Below are 19,180 nucleotides of genomic sequence, written 5' to 3' on the forward strand. Positions count from 1 at the left end.
AATAAACTCATTTGACAAAAACTTCTGAGTATAGTGAATTGTAATTTAATTTCACAAAGTTAAACTATTATCAAAATCATTTTGCAAAATTGATTTTTTTTTCATAATTTCCAAAAAATGGTTATTTCGTAATTGACAAATTCCATTAGATTAGCTTTTTCTTTTTGTTTTACCATTTGAAGGTTATTATTATTATTATTATTATTATTATTATTATTATTATTATTATTATTATTATTTTAATGGTCAACAACTTTTTATATGGTTAATCTCCTATAAAGGGTTTATCGATAACTTTCTATTATAACAAAACTTTAAATTCTATAACCCCAAAACCATTATAATTCTTTACATTTTTGTGACCATTTAAATGTCTTTAGTTCACTACATATTTTTTTATAATAATAGAAGAAAAAATATTAGTAAAATTTATTATTTTTTTTCAAATGTTCTAGAAAACAAATACTTGTCATTTTCTAATTATATTTTTTCTAAACTATAACTATTGATAATAAGTTAGTCGATTATTTATTTGATTTTTAACTTTTGAAAAAAATTAAAATTTATCTTAAATAAATTCTGATTATAATAGTTAATGATTAATTGTATTTTATATTGAAAATTTTACAAAATTATATACAAGTAATAATTTATTGAAAATAATTATGAGTTTTACTATAGTATTTTGTTTATTTTTGTAATTATAATTTTCACGGGCTATAATCTAATTATATATATTTTTTTACATTTTAAAATACAATAATCATTTAAGACGCAAGTGTGTTATAGAATTACTCCTATTTTTGCCAATTTAGTTATCAAAAATCATCCAAAATCCAACGAATTCCACTAAATAATAATAATAATAATAATAATAATAATAATAATAATAATAATCACATTTAAAAGCGAAGAATTAACAGCATACAATTAAGGCCTTGATCAAAAGCTTTAAATTAATCAAATACAACAACACAAAATCAAAAACGAATTAATGTTCCATTCTCATGCCTTAATTAATTCCTCACAAACACTATTACTTGTACACACAACACATACATATCCATTTGCTTGCAATAACAACCCATCACCATGGATTTACTGATCATACTCCCTCCTCTCTCTTCTCTTCTGTATCACATCAAAATTTATATTTATATATATTAATAATCAACATAACCGCTAAAAACCAACTACAAATTTATATATAAAATTTTATATATAAATTTTATAAAACCAACTACAAATTTATAAAACTTACTCAAAAGAACCAACATCAAAAAACTTATAAAACTTGCCCACATAATTTAGAAATTGAGTCCCTTTCAAGTTCTTAGTAGTGTATTCATCGAAACTCAATATTTACTTAAACCATTCATTTTTTTTAATATTTATCTTCATTCATTAATGCATTATAACATCTCTAGGATCTTAATTAAACCAGATATTCATCTCTAGAAAAGTTCTAACTTTTTTTTTTATCATGCGCGGCCTGAGTTACCGGGATTTATTGGTTTTACCCCGTAATCTGTCATTTTCTGTTAAAAAAAAAAACTTAAAGATTTTTCAAGTTAGGCAAAATATTAAGTATCTGAGACTTTTCTGTTCAAAAACAAAAGTTCAAACTTTTCTATAAATTAGACCAAAATAATGAGATTTTTATGGAGATAACCCATTAAATCAATAGCATTAATCAAGTTATTTTTGAACGTCAATACAAAAACTAGCAAGCCTACATAAATAAAACCTAAAAATCAATCAAGTGCAGGATTACAACATCAAGACCAATTAAAAAAACGAAATTTCATATGAGCTAATCATAAATAACTCATATTTAGATTACGAATTCAAATATACACTCAATAAGATGAAAACTTGTGGAAAATAGTAACGATTTTACACTTTGTATCAACATGGATAATATACTTTTTTCCTTTCTACATGTAACAACTTATACTTTTTACTCATTATAGCAATATACTCGCATGTTTTATTTATAAATATCAATATGCAACCCATTATACACATAAATAACAACATACTTATATTTTTGTAGCATATACTACATATAAATAGCAATGTTATCATGTTATCTTCTCTATTCAACCTTTTCAAAACATTCTAAAAAAAACACCTAATAAAAAAAACAACATACTTATATGTTTATGTACCTATACACTTATATTGATTAGTAAAAATAAAAATGAGTATATAAAAAAATATATAGTAATAAAGATTAATGAAAGTTTTTATAATTAAAAAAAGGGGTGTCCGTACGTGCATGGGTTTGACCTAAAAGCAAAGAGAAAAAGAGGGACCACCAATGAAACCCTAGTGAGGTGCGTGCCTGCCATTTTCCCATTGCTCGAGATTTCACCAAAAAAAAAAAAATTTCGGTTTCAGTGAAACACAATTGCCATTGGCTAATAAACTAACTTAAATCCATGTTAATTTAAGGAAAGCTGTCGGATTATTTAGCGTAATCACTTTCTTTTAATCTCAGTGCTTAACACCTGTCTTTTCCTCTAGACATGCTTGAAATTAAGGAAACCAAACTATATATGAATCCATAAACCCAACAAAAAAAAAAAAAAAAGACAACACATTGTATGATTGTTTATTGTTTACAAGTACCCTACGCTGATCCATTCACATAAAAATCAAACCTTTAACAGATTATAATAATCTTTATATCTATCCTTTTTTGATGTTTTCTTTGTTTGATCCATATTGTAGGCAAGAAACGTGATCTTTATTTGTACACTTTGTGTGTATTTATGTATACACGTAGAAAGTAACTTTTGAAATATACAAGAAAAGATACAAAATTTAGATTAAAAATGTTTACTTGATTTATTGTTTTAGAATTGAAATGAATTAGAGTTTTATAACTCTAATGGGAATTATTAAAGTTCATGGAGATGTCACGAAATTAATATAACTGGTAGCATTTCGCATTAGGAAAGTGATAGTCTTGATCTTGGAATTAATATAAGCAATGAAGAATATTGATTTTTGATGAAAAAAGAGATGTTTAATAATGGAAAATACTGCAAGAACTTCAGAAAATTAAAAGGGAATTACCAGAGATGGAGAAGACTTAGTTCTTTGACTTTTCCTTGTGATGATCAGAGTGACGAGCTCCACCATCTGCTCCACCGTATAGTTGTCGGCGTTGGGAGTCATACCCTGTTGCCGGGAAATGTTCAGGAGCTCCGGAGCCGATGGTTGGAGCTATAAAGAACGGGAAGTTTGTAGATGTGGATCCATCCACCATAGATGGCGACTGAAACCTCTGAAAGTGGTGGTGGTGATGAGGCAAAATAGATAATAAATTGGACTGAAGGGTCCCCCTATTGAAACCCGGAGCAATACCGCCGCCGGAAGACGATGCTGCAATGGAGAAATTTAAGTTATAGCTTTCTCCGCCACCGTCGCCGCCACTAGTCGTCACAACCGGAGCAAAATTTTCTTGAAGGAAAGAGAAATGGTGCTGCTGCGGGTGGTTGTCTACGGCGGCGATGTTGAACTGTGGCATTTGGATTATTTGGGGTGAAGACTGTGGTGGACGGTTGAAGAAGTAATCCATTGGAGTTGTCCACTGCATTCTGGATTCGGGAGTCGCCGCTGGGTTCGGACTAACGGTGTTGCTGTTAATCCCGCCGGTGAGGAGATCCGTAAACGATGAGTTATGAGCAATACCGTTAACTTGAGTCACAACAGAAGCCCTAACGGGATCAGTGTCCTTTTCCTTTTCCTTCTTCGCCGCCATTTCTCGAGCTCGTTCTCGAGCTCTGACCCGATTTTCAGATCGAGATAACGAAAGTCCAGAACCTTTACTGGTCTCCGATGTGCTACTACAAGCCGACGATTTCGATAACGAAACATTGTTATTATTATTATTATTGTTATTCTGCTCGTGGTGGTTCTGGTAGTTCGGATCTTCAAATTCGGCGTCGTGTCCCGTGGATTTCTTCTCGTCGCTCAGCTGCTTCTGATGCTGGTTGTTATGGTCGTTGTGGTGGTGCTGGTTATGGCCGTCGGCACCGGTAAACGACGGATCAAGAGATGGAAGCTCAGCGATAGAACCCGACGCCGCCTTAATCAACCACTCCACCGCTTTACTCGGCTGATCATAACCTAATCGGTCCTGTAGATCGTAAAACTGGATGGCTGTCGTTACCGACAGCCGTACACGGCGGTCTCTCAACCCTTTCGATGTCAAAACCTTACTATGTCTATCCTTCCCACCCGAAGCCCTAGAAACCCTAACGATTCGAGACGCCGGCCACCCACAAAGCCTCCCGCCAACGCCACCATTCTCATCGGGAAACCGATGCTCATGGTTTCGTAAATCCAAATTCCCTCTCAGAGTTGCTATTTTATGAGGATTTGAAGAATTATCACCATTAGAACCAATCCTTTGAAACTTACTCACCTGTCGTTCAATTTCATCCACCTCCATACCCTTCTTCAATCATCCCTTGTTTCCACCAACACCACCACCAGATCCGCCGTCTCTTTTTCTCTCTCTCTTTCTGTCTTATCCCTTTTAGAGAGAGAAAGTTACGGCCTAAATCTAGAGAGAGAAAGAGAGAAAAGTAATTTTAGAGTACATGTGAGTGAGCAGGTGCGTTTGAAAGGGCTACTGTATTAGTTGGTGTCCTTTGCATTGATGACTGATAACATTACAGAAACAATACACACACTAGTGTGTGTAAAACATATAGATACAAATGTGTGTATGTATATATTTTGTGGGTTTGATGTATCATGTTCATAAGGTCTTGCAGGATGGAAATGTCAGAAGGGAAGCTCCGTTTGAAACTTATCTTTTTGCAGTGTCATTCAGAAAAGCAAAGCCTGTAAATTTCATCAGAGAAAGAAAGAGAGAGAGAACATACGCATTGAAACAGTTAAAACCAAAAAAATTAAAGATTTTTAAAGCAATAATTGTAAGCACTTGTGGGTTTTAATCTTTTTTTATTGTTGAAATACTTAATTAAAAGTTCTTGTTTTTTATATATATCTTCGTACAGGAAAACCTTGATGAAGTACTTTAAGGAAAGGGTTAAACATGTATAATCCAAATCATTTTGGGTATGCTTGTTTAAACATACCTTTCAATCTTTTTAATTTTGATTTATTTATTAAAAGCACCATATTTAGACATAGAATGTTAACACAAAAACATTTTTTCGAAATTGAAAAAATGACCATAAATATGAATATGAGCCTAATGACCCGCTAAAACGTTTTTTTAGACATAAAATATCACTAATAAACTTTTATGGATAATTTAGGGGTGTTTGACATTGCTTATTAGCTTATAACTTATAACTTACTAACTTATAAGTTAATAAATAAGTGTAGGGTAACTTATGAAAAAATAATTTATTAGAGGTTCCTCATCGGATAAATTACTTTCATCCAAACACTTTTTTAACTTATAGTAGTGTGGAACCCTAAGTTGTTTTAAAAACCTTAGCCAAACACCCCCTTTTCATAAGGTATATTTATATATGACACATTCAATCGTGTCTACCAAATGAAGATTTCTAAGGATGCCCAAGCAACCTTGTATGTTGCCAGTAGTTTTGTTTTATTCAACAATACCCAAAAATGTATTTCTATCCAAATAAATGTTTGAAGATTATATATTTAGATACTTGAATAGTATTTACAATATGGTTTATGACTTCTTTCAAGAAGTTGTTCATTCATTATAACCTTTATTCGATTGTATTTTCGTACAACAACACATGAGAATAAATCAATGAAGTTTATTGCGATTTTTATTTTGGAGGCCATGCTGAAGATGGTGGATGATGTTCATGAGAACAAGGTTGATTCTTGGACAAGATCAAATGAGAGCAGACATTAGAGAACTTGAGAGATGAAAGAGAGGTTGACGAGAAGGATAACAAGAATATGGGAGGAAAAACGTGAAGGGTCAAAATGTTGAAGGTCCAAAAAGAGAAGGATGATGAGGATATGGAAGGAAAAAATGTGAAGAGTCAAGATGCTAAAGGTCTAAAAAGAGGTGAGGACAGTCCTCCTTGAATTTTTTTGGATTTGTTGTTGTTGGGTTGTTTGTACAATATTTTGTTTTGTGTTTTAAAACATCTATTGCTATCTAATAGTCAGGGGCGGACTTAGGATTTTATAGTAGGGGTTGCACGGAAGAGTTAGGGGTTGCACGGTAGTAGAAAAAATAAAATTTTCAAAAATTTTAGAAAAATTTATCACTACGGCCGAAAAAGTTAGGGGTTGTCGGTGCCATCGTGGACCACCCCTAGGTCCGCCCTTGATAATAGTTTGAACTAGGTTTTGTATGTTCATGGAAGCATGACGGTTTTATATTGAATGTTACCAATCCTTGAAAATAATTTCTTAAAAAATTTCAAAGAAAAACTTCAAATTCTGTATTGAAAATGAATAGATTTTGTTTAAAAATTGATAAGAATATTTAGCAACAAGATTTCAAATAAGTAATAGGAAGTAAAACCATTGACGGGTACGGGGAATTTCGAACTAATAAACATTTTTTTGAAGATAACTATTATGAGTAGAGTTTTTTAGGGGTAGAATTGATACGGTACTAATTTATTTTTCTTTAAACCGTGTACCATTTCAGTTATAATTTGTATAAAAAATTTGATACTGGTACCGTACCGAGTATATATTTGATACCGATATATTTGACTACTAACAAGTGTGGTTGGTATAAGTTGGTAATGGTATATACCGACGTCTTTTAGTTTTCTACTGGAAGATTTTAAAAGAAGCAAATATATCGAGTAATTTTGACATTTAGTAAAGAAATTAGCTACACAGTTTTTTTAATATACAAAAAAATCGATTGAAGTAACGTTTTTAGTTTGTGCTTTAACGTAGTAATAACTATTGGCTATTGCAACCAAATAATTTATATAATGTTTTTAAAACTGTAAACACTAAACACAATTAACAATTGAAATATACGATTTTGTTTATATATATATATATATATATATATATATATATATATATATATATATATATATATATATATATATATAATGAATTGGTTGGTATAGAATTACCATGGTATTTAAATTTTTGTACCATTACCATATACAGATTGATCAATTGGTATCGTACTACCAAACAAACATGTTGGCTACCAAATATATTGTTTACCAACTTTTTTTGTTTGATTAGTAACATGTTGATTGTTTTTTGTGGTGCAGTTTTGACAGCCCTAGAATTTTTCACCTTATTAATTCTTATATCTTGAACTTATACTAACATCCCGGACAAGCCTAAAATCTTGGATTTAGTCAATATCTTGGACTCCCATCGTATTTCTTGTGTATTTTTTCCAAGTTTGGATAAGTTTGGATAGATGGATCCCATAAAGTTGGCAACTTTTATGGATCGAGGAATCATATACTCTACAAGCTTTCTGGTATCATCGTGACTTTCCTTGACTCAAGTACGGATCTTATGCTTCCAGTAGTACAGGCCCATACTACCTCCCACATATATCCATACTTTCCTCAAGGATCACCCCGAGTCCTCCAGGTCACTTGCTTATCTACCCAACAATTCTAAACATGACCAGGCTCTCAGTACCTAATCACCTCCTAGGTTTTCCTAGGGAAACCCCACACTGCTCTCCATCATCAGATGTAGAAAGAACTACCTCTAACATCCTCTACCTATCTCACAAATACAATTACATATTACCGACACCATATAATTCTTCAAATGAAAGGTCTCACCCTACAATGATTGGACTTAAACAAGAGCTGCGCAATAGAGTTAAAACTTAACCTTCTAAAATTATCTAGTCTCAATAATATGTAACTTAGCATATCCGCTTACTAGTTAGCTGAAGTTCATGTGAACTCCTAAAAGCACAAAGTAATCAACAATCGAGCATCGAGTAATCGAAAACAAGCATAATCTAAATAGAGCATCCTATCACTGACTGATCAGTACTAACATGCAAGTCTACAAGCTCAAATAGCACACACATACAAGCAACTCTCCTAACATTCTATAATTCAATCTTGAGAAGATCCTTAACCCTAATCTAGCATTCGATTCACAGATTCACAAATCAAAGAATATCAGAAAACATATATAGGTATTTTGGGAAAACTTAATTGAGCATGGTTGATTGCATTCACTTCACCCCTTTCTTTTATTAAAAAACTCTTTTTATAAAACATTTCCTTTTTTGAAAAATCTACCAAATCCTCAGTTTGAGTTCAAACACATCCGAGAGTATGCCTGAATCCCTCAAACCAAGGCTATGATACCAACTTGTAACGCCGCAAAAATTAAGACCAAAAATTTCATTTTTATAATAATAAAAACTTCATCCAAAACGTTTTCATAAAACCATAAAAGAAAATCAAATTATTTCAATAATCATCAAAGTACATCAAGTCAACAAAATGCGAAACAATATGTTGTGTGCGATGCGATCATCCCGAGCCTTTCCCCTTCGATCTGGAAGTACCTGAAACATAAACTAAAAACCTTAAGCACGAAGCTTAGCGAGTTCCCCAAAATACCTCATACCATACATATTTGCTAGCTCAAAGTTCTGTCGGGTCTATTTCACCCCTGATTCTGTTTCAAATCGTGTGTCGACCCAAATCCGTACCGGGTCTACTTCACTCCCGAGTCTATTTTAACTTATATGTTAGCACAAGGCTGTACCGAGTCTATTTCACCCCACATACATATAGCAAATAGGCGTACTGTTGGATTAATGTTTAAGTCCATAACTGTAATTAGTAAGACTTGACCCGACCCGACATTGTCCATTTGGGTTGCATGGCATCGGGACAATTGGATTGACAAGATGAGGAAAAAGGATACGAGTGATTTATATTAATATATTATAAGTTCTAATATATTAATCATATTATTTAATTAGTATTGATCAAGAATTAATTTATAATTAATTAAGTGATCAAAAGGAACTAATTAAGTATGGACTCTTAGATATATATGTGTGGTGGGCCAAGTTCATTTAGGTTGGGCTAAGCTTCATGGATAGTCCATGGAGTGTTTAACCCATGGATCATATGAAATGAATGGTCATGGGTTTAAACCTAATCTCCACATTATATAAAGATGTCCTTGGTTGGTGAAATTGGCACTAGTATGTGTACACAAAAGAACAATGCCGATTTCACTAGAGAGAACCAAAGTATCCTTATTTTCAAGGTTATTCCAAGTGTTCATGGTGTTGTGTGAACCATGTGAGGTGTCACACTTGGGGCACTAGGCACTCAAGCTTCATGAAGACAAGTTACATTAAAAAAGGTATGTATTCTATCTATTTTATTACCCAAGTATATGATATTTGTATGCTAGTATAGGGTAATATATTGGAAACTTCATATTTGCATGTATAATAGAGAAAACATAGATCCAAGGTATTTAGGGTTGTATGTGCACCATAGGATGTTGTAGTATACTAAAATCCAACAGTGGTATCAGAGCCATGAGTTGTTTTCTGCTATATAGATGCAAACGTTTTGTTTTCAAAGTTGGAAAAAAAATATGACGTTTGTCAAATTTTAAGATAATTACTTGTTTTTGTGAAAAACTAATTATTTGAAAATTTTGAATCATTTGCTATATGAGTTAAATTAGGTCAAATTTAGTAAAAGATAAATTGATATGATTATTTTATTAGTTTTAAAAGTTTGATCTAAAGAGTTTTTGAAACCTCCATAATTTATGGATATGAAAAGGTTTTTACAAAAAAAATTTGATTCAAAGTTTTTTTTATAGAGTTACAAAAATTGGTGTTAATGGTTATAAAGAATTCCATAGCTTGTTCTTAAGTTATGGAACATGAAAAGTTTCATCATTAAACAAACACATTAAACTCCATAAGTTATGGAATCCAAAAGTTTTTTTTTTTGAATTATCTTGATCTTATGAGTTGATTTAAATTAATAGAAAATTATGTGATAATATGTTTTCAATCCATTTTAATCTAAGAATTGATTCTAAAATGTGTTTTTGTAACTTGTCCTCAAGTTACATGAAAAGTCACATTTAAGTTTTTTAAAACTCATAAAAGTTGTCATATGTTACAAAATGAAGAGTTTTGTCCTCATTAAATGGTTTTATGACTCCATAACTTGTCCTCAAGTTATGGAGGTTCAAGAGTTTCTTCATTAAATAAAAAAAATGCATAACCTTAATTAATCCTCAAGTTATGGAATCCAAAAGTTTTTTTTTTTTTTGAATTATCTTGACCTTATGAGTTGATTTAGATTAATAGAAAATTATGTGATAATATGTTTTCAATCCATTTTAATCTAAGAATTGATTCTAAAATGTGTTTTTGTAACTTGTCCTCAAGTTACATGAAAAGTCACATTTTAGTTTTTTAAAACTCATAAAAGTTGTCATAGGTTACAAAATGAAGAGTCTTGTCCTCATTAAATGGTTTTATGACTCCATAACTTGTTCTCAAGTTATGGAGGTTCAAGAGTTTCTTCATTAAATAAAAAAAATGTGTAACCTTAATTAATCCATAAGTTATAAATAAAGAAAAGTCACATTCTTTAATGGTTTAAAGTCTTCCATAACTTGTCCTCAAGTTATGAAACTTAATTTTTTATAACTACTTTAAACACATAAGTTATGGAATTAAATAGTTTTGAATAGTTTCAAAACTTGCCCTCAAGTTTTGAAATTTGTAAAGTTTTCCCATGAATACTTTAATTCCAAGTTAAGCCTTTAGAATTTTAAAAGTTAAAATTCAACCCTTATACTTTATAATATTATAAGTTAATAATATTTATATATGCATGTATAAGAGTAAAGTCAGTCTTACCGTTAGTAGGCCTCATTCACGAAGTTGGTCTATAAGGGGGGTATAAGGTTACTGCCTATAAATAGCAGTTTAATGGGTGTCCACTCTCACCCACCGCTTCCTTGACCGGTGGAGGGTCGTTAGCCGAACGGGTAGGACAAGGACTAGAATTCTCCCTTCATTAAAAGTATTAGTGATAAATACTAAGTAACTAAACTCTTAATAATACCCAATCTTAGTTACTTAGGAAAATGTGAATAAGGTGCTAATCCATGAAATTACACTTTGCACTTTGTTTAAGTCGTTAGTGGAGCGTGTGTGGTTAACCGGCACACTAACCTGGACTTAACAAGGAAGGCAAAGGGTAACTTAACATTTATCATAGTATTGGTGGAGCGTGTGTGGTTAACCGGCACATCTATTAAGGGGTAAATATTAAAGGTACCAAGTATATTTGCATGGTTACTTCACACCTTGTTTTGTGATCCTCGGCATCCCAGTCACAAAACCTGAAGGGCACACTCGAGATTGAAACATGCCATTGAACAGTTCAATGAATCTCAAAAGAATCTAGGAGTTTCAAAACCAATTAAAACCTAATAATACATTTCGTTTATCTTGTTGGAAATTGGTGAATCGTCATTCACCTACCTTCAAATATTTTATAGCTTGGATTACGGCATCCCTCTTCCAAGTTATAAAATAGTTTGTAGGGTCCTAGCCTTAATATCTCATATTGGGTGTTATATTAAGGACTTTTAATCAACTATCTTGAATATCTCCCAAAATATGTCTAGTTCAGACATCTATGATCCTCCCAAATCTCTTGGAACTTCACTTCCTTCACCTCCTCCAATTATTCTCCCTATCCCACAAGTTCAAGGTCACTCAAGCCCTATTGGCAAGGCAAGGTCTAGGTGTGCTCACATCTTGGAGATGAAGTCACATACTGACAAGCCGGGAGAGTTGGGTGTCAAAGACATGAGAAAGTTAGTGGTTCAATCACTTTCTAAGTCACATAGTGAGATCCTTTGGGACTCCTATGAAACAGACTATGTCAAGAACCTTAATGATCTTATCTATTTGCTAAGATCAACTTCCTAAAACTTTATGGACATTGACAATGAAGACACTGGAAATCCAGAAAAAGCATTCTCTTCCCAATGGAAAGGGATCGGTCATAGTCAACTTGGTTGACCAAATGGTAAAGAGAAAAGCTAAGTCTATGATTGTACTAGTACCATTACCAAAGGGTCCATATGTTTATATTGCCAAAGGAAGGGGCATTAGTTGCGAAGCTGCCAATTTTACCTAAGGATGTTAAAGTCAATAAGTTTGACCCTACTTCAAGTAAAATCCACTATCTAACTCTACTAAGTTTCTATACTAAGATTCTTGATACATGATGTGACTGGGTCACATATTGATGTTTGTAAGAATCAAAGAAAAGTGAAGAAACTTAAAGAAAGAATATGTTGAATCTGATCGCGTAGATGGATTTCTATCGCATAGTTTGAAGATTGGATTCTTGAGGTACTTATTAGGAGTTATGATATATTGCTTAGGAATAGATAACAACAAAGTTTTCATGCTCTTTTGCATTGTAAGGATAGTTTTTCCGCAAAGTTTTTAAAATAAAAGGAAAAAATGATGATTTTATTTATTTTAAAATATCCTTATAATGGCATTTGAGGAAAAAAATTGTTGCTTATATGATTCCATTAATAGCAAGAGTGGAAATATGAAATTGATTCTTTCATTTGTGGTAATGTCTAAATTTACCAAATAAGAAAAGATCATCATCACCCAAGTTTCAATTGGACCGAAACTTGGAATCATGCAAGTTGTATAGCATGATGTATGAGAATTTTTCATCTTTGGAATATTAAGACTAGTTCCTTGTTCACATGTATATGTGAGTCAAGTGAAGGACTAAGGGATCGAGTACACATTCTTGTGCACTGGCCAAAGTCCACCACAAAAGATCGATAAGATTATTCTTCATAATTTACTAAAGCTCAGTAAATATGGTTATGCTTACAAGCCTAAGTGTAATTCTGAGACATTGGAAAAGGTTCCAATGTATGGCAGAGCAAATAAGAATAATCAAATTAGGCAGAAGGATAAAAGTTTCTCAAATCTGAAAATATGGGAGAGTACTTTAGTATGATGTCATATGATCATCTTAATGATTAAGAGACCTTATCGCAATTCATCCTCTAAGTGCATTCTGATAGCTAAGAAGAGGAGCTATGAATTGTTGAAGTGGTTAAATCAAGAAGATGAGTCATATTTCATTCCAAAACAATTCTTAGAGTCACACTTTGAGATTGTAACTTGAGTGACATGTCTTAAAGAAGGTTTAAAACACTTGTCAAATGTAAGAATCAAAGTTTTCTACTCTTGTACATTTGAAATTGGTAAGTTGTGATGTTTTGGACAAAACAAAGACCAACTAAGGCCAATTGTGTGAAGTGTTTGTCTTGATTAGAATCTGCACTGTCTCTTGAATATCTGACAAGAAAGTCTTATATGTCAAGAGGACAGTGGAAGTCTTAAAGGTCTTGAAAGTCTCAAGAACGAATCAAGAATAAAATCTGAAGTTCTTCACTAGCACACGACTTGAGGTTTATAACTTATCATGTTGGCATATTATGTGCCCATTCCAATTAAAGTTGGCTTTGCATATGAGTTCTTAGAGTTCTCAATTGGTTGCACAACAACTTGGAAGCAATGGTAGGCCCTTGAGCTGCCAGATGGCAAGAACTTAATATTGAGTTCAGCCCATATGAGTTTGGATTTGTCATTATCCTTGTCTTGTGACTATGGTTTTGACAATTCACATGGATAAGAACACATACACCATTAAATCTAAGTGTCATAAGGTTTCTCTCCGATTCATGAAAATGATGGTGAGGAAACACTTTCACTAAGTAGATTTTATCTAGATAGCAATTGTGATATTTACATTCTCAAAGTCGTTAGTGGAGCGTGTGTGGTTAATCGGCACACTAACCTGGACTTGTGAGAAGTGGCAAAGGTCTAAACAATTGAGACTATGATTACGACATCCCTTTTCATAGTTCTTAAATTGTTTAGACACACATGTGATCTATCTAATGAAAGGTGTATGATTTTAATAAAGTCTTATCAAAGCAATATAGTATCAGAAATCTGAACTTTGGTAAGAAAGTCAATAAAGTATTGATTTCTAGAAGTCCAGCTAATTTCTGAGTACATGTCAAAGCTAGTGGGAGCATAAGTGCTATGCTAATAATCATCATTTTAGTGGGAGCATGATAACTATGATAAGTGTTGCAAGTTAGGATTGTTAATTATAGAAAACAAAAGTTTCAATTCGTTGAAAAAAAGGTGTTTTGCTTTAACCAAGGGAGTGGAAATTATACTTCGTTTCAATTCTAAAAGCTTAGGTTAAGATTTTAATCAAATTTAGTCAAGATTATATATGAATTTCATAAGGAAATTCTATATATGGGTTCATTATTTGCGTTCTAAAATTCGATTATGATTACGGCATCCCTTTTCATAATCTGAATTATGAGAATTTGGCAAATTGAAATGGAAATATTATAGCAAAAGACTGGTTTAGTCTTTATGTGAGACATCATGAATCGTGTTCCATATGCTTCGGATATAGGATCGGTTACATGTGCTATATTCATCCTTTCTAAAATTTTCCAAATGCTTGGGGCATTAAGAAGGGAAAAGGTCTAGAATTGGATATGACTAAAAGGATTAAGCAATTGTCAAGGACAATCTAAGGTTTACCAAAGATTGGTTGCTCAGGGACAGTTGGAAGTATAGTGTTAATTGTTGGAAGGACCATATTGACATATTCTGAAAAGAGGCAACTCTAGTTCAGAAGTGATAGTCAAAAGGGGAATGTGGAAATGATCCCATTGGTGGAAGTTGTTCAATAAATCTGTGTAAGATTAGGAAACTTAATGCAAGAAGGATGTTTCCAAGGAGTTGATCTCCTTTGGAATGCTCTGTAATGTTTGTTGTCAAGTCTTTGTGACTTTGTGCATAATCATTACAAGAGAATCATTGCATATAAGTTTAGAATCTAACAGATTTCGGTAAAATGGCATGAATTTGGAATTCCTGCATTTGCCATATGAATTCGGGAGAGTGAAATTAGAATCATTGAAAGTTTGGTCAATTGGTTTATTTCACAAAGTAAGGATCATAGACAAACATAGAGTGCATACTTGGTGTATGGAAAAGCTATTGTTTAGAAAAAACATAGTGTACATGCTTGGAGCATGGGACAACTAGTGTTTTTAATTCAAGTATAAAGTTGATAAAACCGAAACAATGAATAATGAGTAATCAGTATGGTGATAAATAAAAGGTGTTTTATTTATATTCATAGGTTTTGATACCATATTAGATTCAATTATTCTTGTGTTTCATTTTTCATGTTTTGACTTCCAGAATAAACTAGGTTATTCTTCCGGAATGACTAAGTTATTCAAACCATCCACAGTCGGTCATATGCTGGAAGTAGATATGAATCAAGACTGTCATGGGTTGGATTGTAGAGGTCCAAGTTGGTGGACAAAGTTATGCTACAACACTCATGAGTGCTCATAAGTTCTAAGTATTAGATTCAACATGCGCTCATTGGAATCACTTCATGGATTTTATCACGAGTGATCATGAGACGATAATATCTTATATTCTTCAAACCAAGAGATATGAGTTGTTACTATGAGTTGGTTGTACATTGATTGCATGAAAACGCATTCGATAACTCGATGTTATAAAACGTGCCTTTATGTATGATTCAACAAGTAGTAGAACAAGCCATATGAGTCGAAGTTTATCCATTCCTTTTACCTTCGGGATAAAAGCGATATCCGTGGGCCCCTCGATGATTTAATGATGATACATGTGAGTGCTTGGCCAAACCAGGACTGATTTGATATGTTTAATCAGTCAGTCGTCATGAATCGGAAATCGGGATCCAAAAATGGATAGAGAGAATGATTTTAATCCATGTCTTAGTCCATATGATATCTAGAATGGAGGAATATATGATCCCTTATCTAATGGATAAGCCATTGACAAAGGTCAAAGTTCGACAAAAGCTATTGAGAGCTATGATTGCCAGTTGGTTCTTGAAGTCATACGTAATAATAGTTTTAGACTTATCCAAGTGGGAGACTGTTGGATTAATGTCTAAGTCCATAACTATAATTAGTAATACTTGACCCAACCCGACACGATCCATTTGGGTTACATGGCATCGGGACAATTGGATTGACAAGATGAGGAAAAAGGATACTAGTGATTTATATTAATATATTATAATTTCTAATATATTAGTCATATTATTTAATTAGTATTGATCAAGAATTAATTTATAATTAATAAGTGATCAAAATGAACTAATTAAGTATGGACTCTTAGATATATATGTGTGGTGGGCCAAGTTCATTTAGGTTGGGCTAAGCTTCATGGATAGTCCATGGAGTGTTTAACCCATGGATCATATGAAATGAAAGGTCATGGGTTTAAACCTAATCTCCACACTATATAAAGATGTCATTGGTTGGTGAAATTGGCACTAGTGTGTGTACACAAAAGGGCAATGCTGATTTCACTAGAGAGAACCAAAGTATCCTTATTCTCAAGGTTATTCCAAGTGTTCATGGTGTTATGTGAACCATTGGAGGTGTCACACTTGGGGCACTAGGCACTCAAGTTTCATGAAGACAAGTTACATCAAAAAAGGTATGTATTATATCTATTTTATTACCCAAGTATATGATATTTGTATGCTAGTATAGGGTAATATCTTGGAAACTTCATATTTGCAGGCATAATAGAGAAAACATAGATCCAAGGTATTTAGGGTTGTATGTGCACCATAGGATGTTGTAGTATACTAAAATCCAACACATACATGCATATAACTCATACAATAGGAGTCATAAAGACTACAAGTACATAACATATCCTAGTTTCCTACAACATAGAGAGCCAACTGACCTCAATCTGCTGACAGTGAAACAAATGATTGGGCTGCTGAAATGGAAATTCCCACTAAAGGGAAAAGGACTAGAACTTTGTGTGACTAAAGTTGTCAAACAACTGTCAAGAAAGTTCTAAGGTCATACCAAAGGATTGGTTGCTGTTAGACAGATGGAAGTATGGTATTGGTTGGAAGGACCATAGTGACTTGTTTTAGATTGGAATGATTATTGGTCAAAATTGATGGTCATGTGGGAATATGGAAATGTTTCCATAGTGATAATTAATTATTAAAATCTACATGTAAGTTGGAAACTTCAATGCAAGAAAGGCATTCAAGGAGTGTACCTTGAATTTGGGACTTCATTACCATGGAATTGTTTTAGTAACAAAGTTCCAATGGAACATTCTGTAATATCGCTGGGTAAGTCTCTGTGACTTTGAAGCTTCGACATCACAGAAGGACAATGCATGTAAGGTTGGAATTCTAACAAGTTTTAATAGTGACAAGAATTTGGAATTGTGAAATGAGCATCAGTGGAATAGTGTCCAGTTGATTTTTTCACAAAGGAAGAACCATAAAGAGACATAGTATACATGTTCATAACATGACATGATTGATGTTTAATTCAAGTGGTCAATTGATTACTCGAAACATTATACAATGAATAAAGTCTTAATTATTATGGTGATTAAATAATAAGAGTTTTATTTATATTAAATAGTTTTGAGACCATAGTTAATTAGGTTATTATTATTTCACTTTGTATGTTTTACTTCTTGAATAATTTGATTATTCGAAATTCCATAGTCGTTCGTACTTTTAGTAGTAAGTAGTGAACTAAGGCTATCATGAACTGGATTATAGATTATCTAAAGAGTTTTAGACATAGCAATAGTTTTGATGCAATGTTCTTGAGTACTTAGTAATGTAGATTTTAAGTCACTACTAGAATATAGACCTTTAATGATGCGCAAACCATGACACGCGGCGATTTATGATACGCAAAAGTGCATGCCCTAAAAATAATGTCATCTCCCAAAAAACGTGAAGGATTTACGATACGCATTTTTGCGTAACCTAAAATTAGTGTCAGAAAAATAAAAATAAAAACACGGAGGGCACCATTAAAAAAAAGCGTGTCGTCCAGAAATGTCGCTTTATGATTCTTAAAATGAACGCGCGCTAACTACAAGTTCATAGGAGATCTAGGGCTTTTTTAAAAGGATGCTCTCTACAGGTTCGCTACATCCGGCTCACTTCCGCTCATCTCTGCTCGCTTCTTCCCACCGGTGACCTCCGTTCACCTCTTCCCCCCTCTCCTAAATTCAGCTGCTTCCAATTTGGGGGTTATTACCCATTCCTTTTGATTGCTCTTCAATTAACCGATTTATTGTCGACTGCGATGCCTCCACAAACCCTACCTCGACTCCATCTCCATCCACTTCCTCCTAATGGAGACCTAATTTTTCTCCATCCTCGTCTACTTTGCCCTCTGCCGCCATCCTTCTCTCTCCATCTGCCTCCTTTGCTGCTTGTGACTCTTAGGAAACATTCTTTTACCAGCTTTGGTGATCATCGGAGAGAGAGCCACCGGAAGAACCACCAACCATAAGAAAACCAAGCTTCCTAAAGATGCTGAGTTGATTTTAAAGATTTGTTTGGTGTTTTCGCGAATAAGGAGAGTTGGGTCAGTTTTGAAAAATTCCCGCTCCTACGGGTGAGTATACTCTACTTATATAGCATCGTTGTCTTCTTAAATTGAGTGTATCAAATTGAATCTTAATTTGTTGTTCTGGCTTTGTGTTTTTGTTTTTGCACTAAAAAGTTGAAATTATGCCTGAAGGTAGTTGTCCATGAAATTTGTTTCACCAATTGTACCTTATACCATTCAACGTCTTTCTCCCAGTTGAAGTTGAAGACTAACACTGAAATTGATATGTTTAGGGTTACCATGCTATGTTTCTAGGTTTGATGCTGTCAATCTGGTTTGTTTTTCTTCAGCAAAACGTAATTATGGAAAAAAATTACAATATTGTCATTCTTTTAATGGTTTTCTCATTCGTTTTTCAAGGAAATCTAGAACATATTTCATCAGTTCTTCTTATTGGGCGATACATACTGAACTTTTTATTTATTTTTATTTTATAGTATTATTATTATTATTATTATTATTGTCTGTACAATAGCCACGTGGTTTAAGTAGAGTGATAAGTCATTGGTATTCATGTATTTCTTTATGATGATTATGTGATTTATGTTAATATTATTCCCCACAAGCTCTTTACCATAGTGATAATATTAATGTTAAATTTTAATGTTTTTAGGTTGTTATTATGAAT

At 33.0% G+C, this 19,180-nt stretch overlaps 1 protein-coding gene across 2 annotated transcripts; it reads right to left on the reverse strand.

The window, feature by feature from the left end:
• Nucleotides 1–878: 878 nt before the first annotated feature.
• On the reverse strand, nucleotides 879–4,908 carry LOC111880813 (transcription factor TCP2). Of its 2 annotated transcripts, none has more exons than XM_023877230.3 (2): nucleotides 3,085–4,908; nucleotides 879–1,128 (listed from the first exon to the last, which is right to left on the reverse strand). In XM_023877230.3, the coding sequence occupies exon 1, from the start codon at nucleotides 4,463–4,465 to the stop codon at nucleotides 3,101–3,103; it is 1,365 nt and encodes a 454-aa protein (XP_023732998.1). In that variant the 5' UTR covers nucleotides 4,466–4,908; the 3' UTR covers nucleotides 879–1,128; nucleotides 3,085–3,100. The 2 variants fall into 2 exon arrangements, with proteins under 2 accessions (XP_023732998.1, XP_023732997.1); XM_023877229.3 differs by having other exon boundaries at nucleotides 879–1,131; nucleotides 3,085–4,907.
• Between the last annotated feature and the right edge of the window lie 14,272 nt (nucleotides 4,909–19,180).

This window comes from Lactuca sativa, chromosome 7 (assembly GCF_002870075.4).
Source record: "Lactuca sativa cultivar Salinas chromosome 7, Lsat_Salinas_v11, whole genome shotgun sequence".
NCBI classification, from domain to species: Eukaryota; Viridiplantae; Streptophyta; class Magnoliopsida; order Asterales; family Asteraceae; genus Lactuca; species Lactuca sativa.

Excerpts from the sequence above, each read along its gene's own strand:
- LOC111880813 (XM_023877230.3), bottom strand. The coding sequence starts at position 4,465 with ATGGAGGTGGATGAAATTGAACGACAGGTGAGTAAGTTTCAAAGGATT.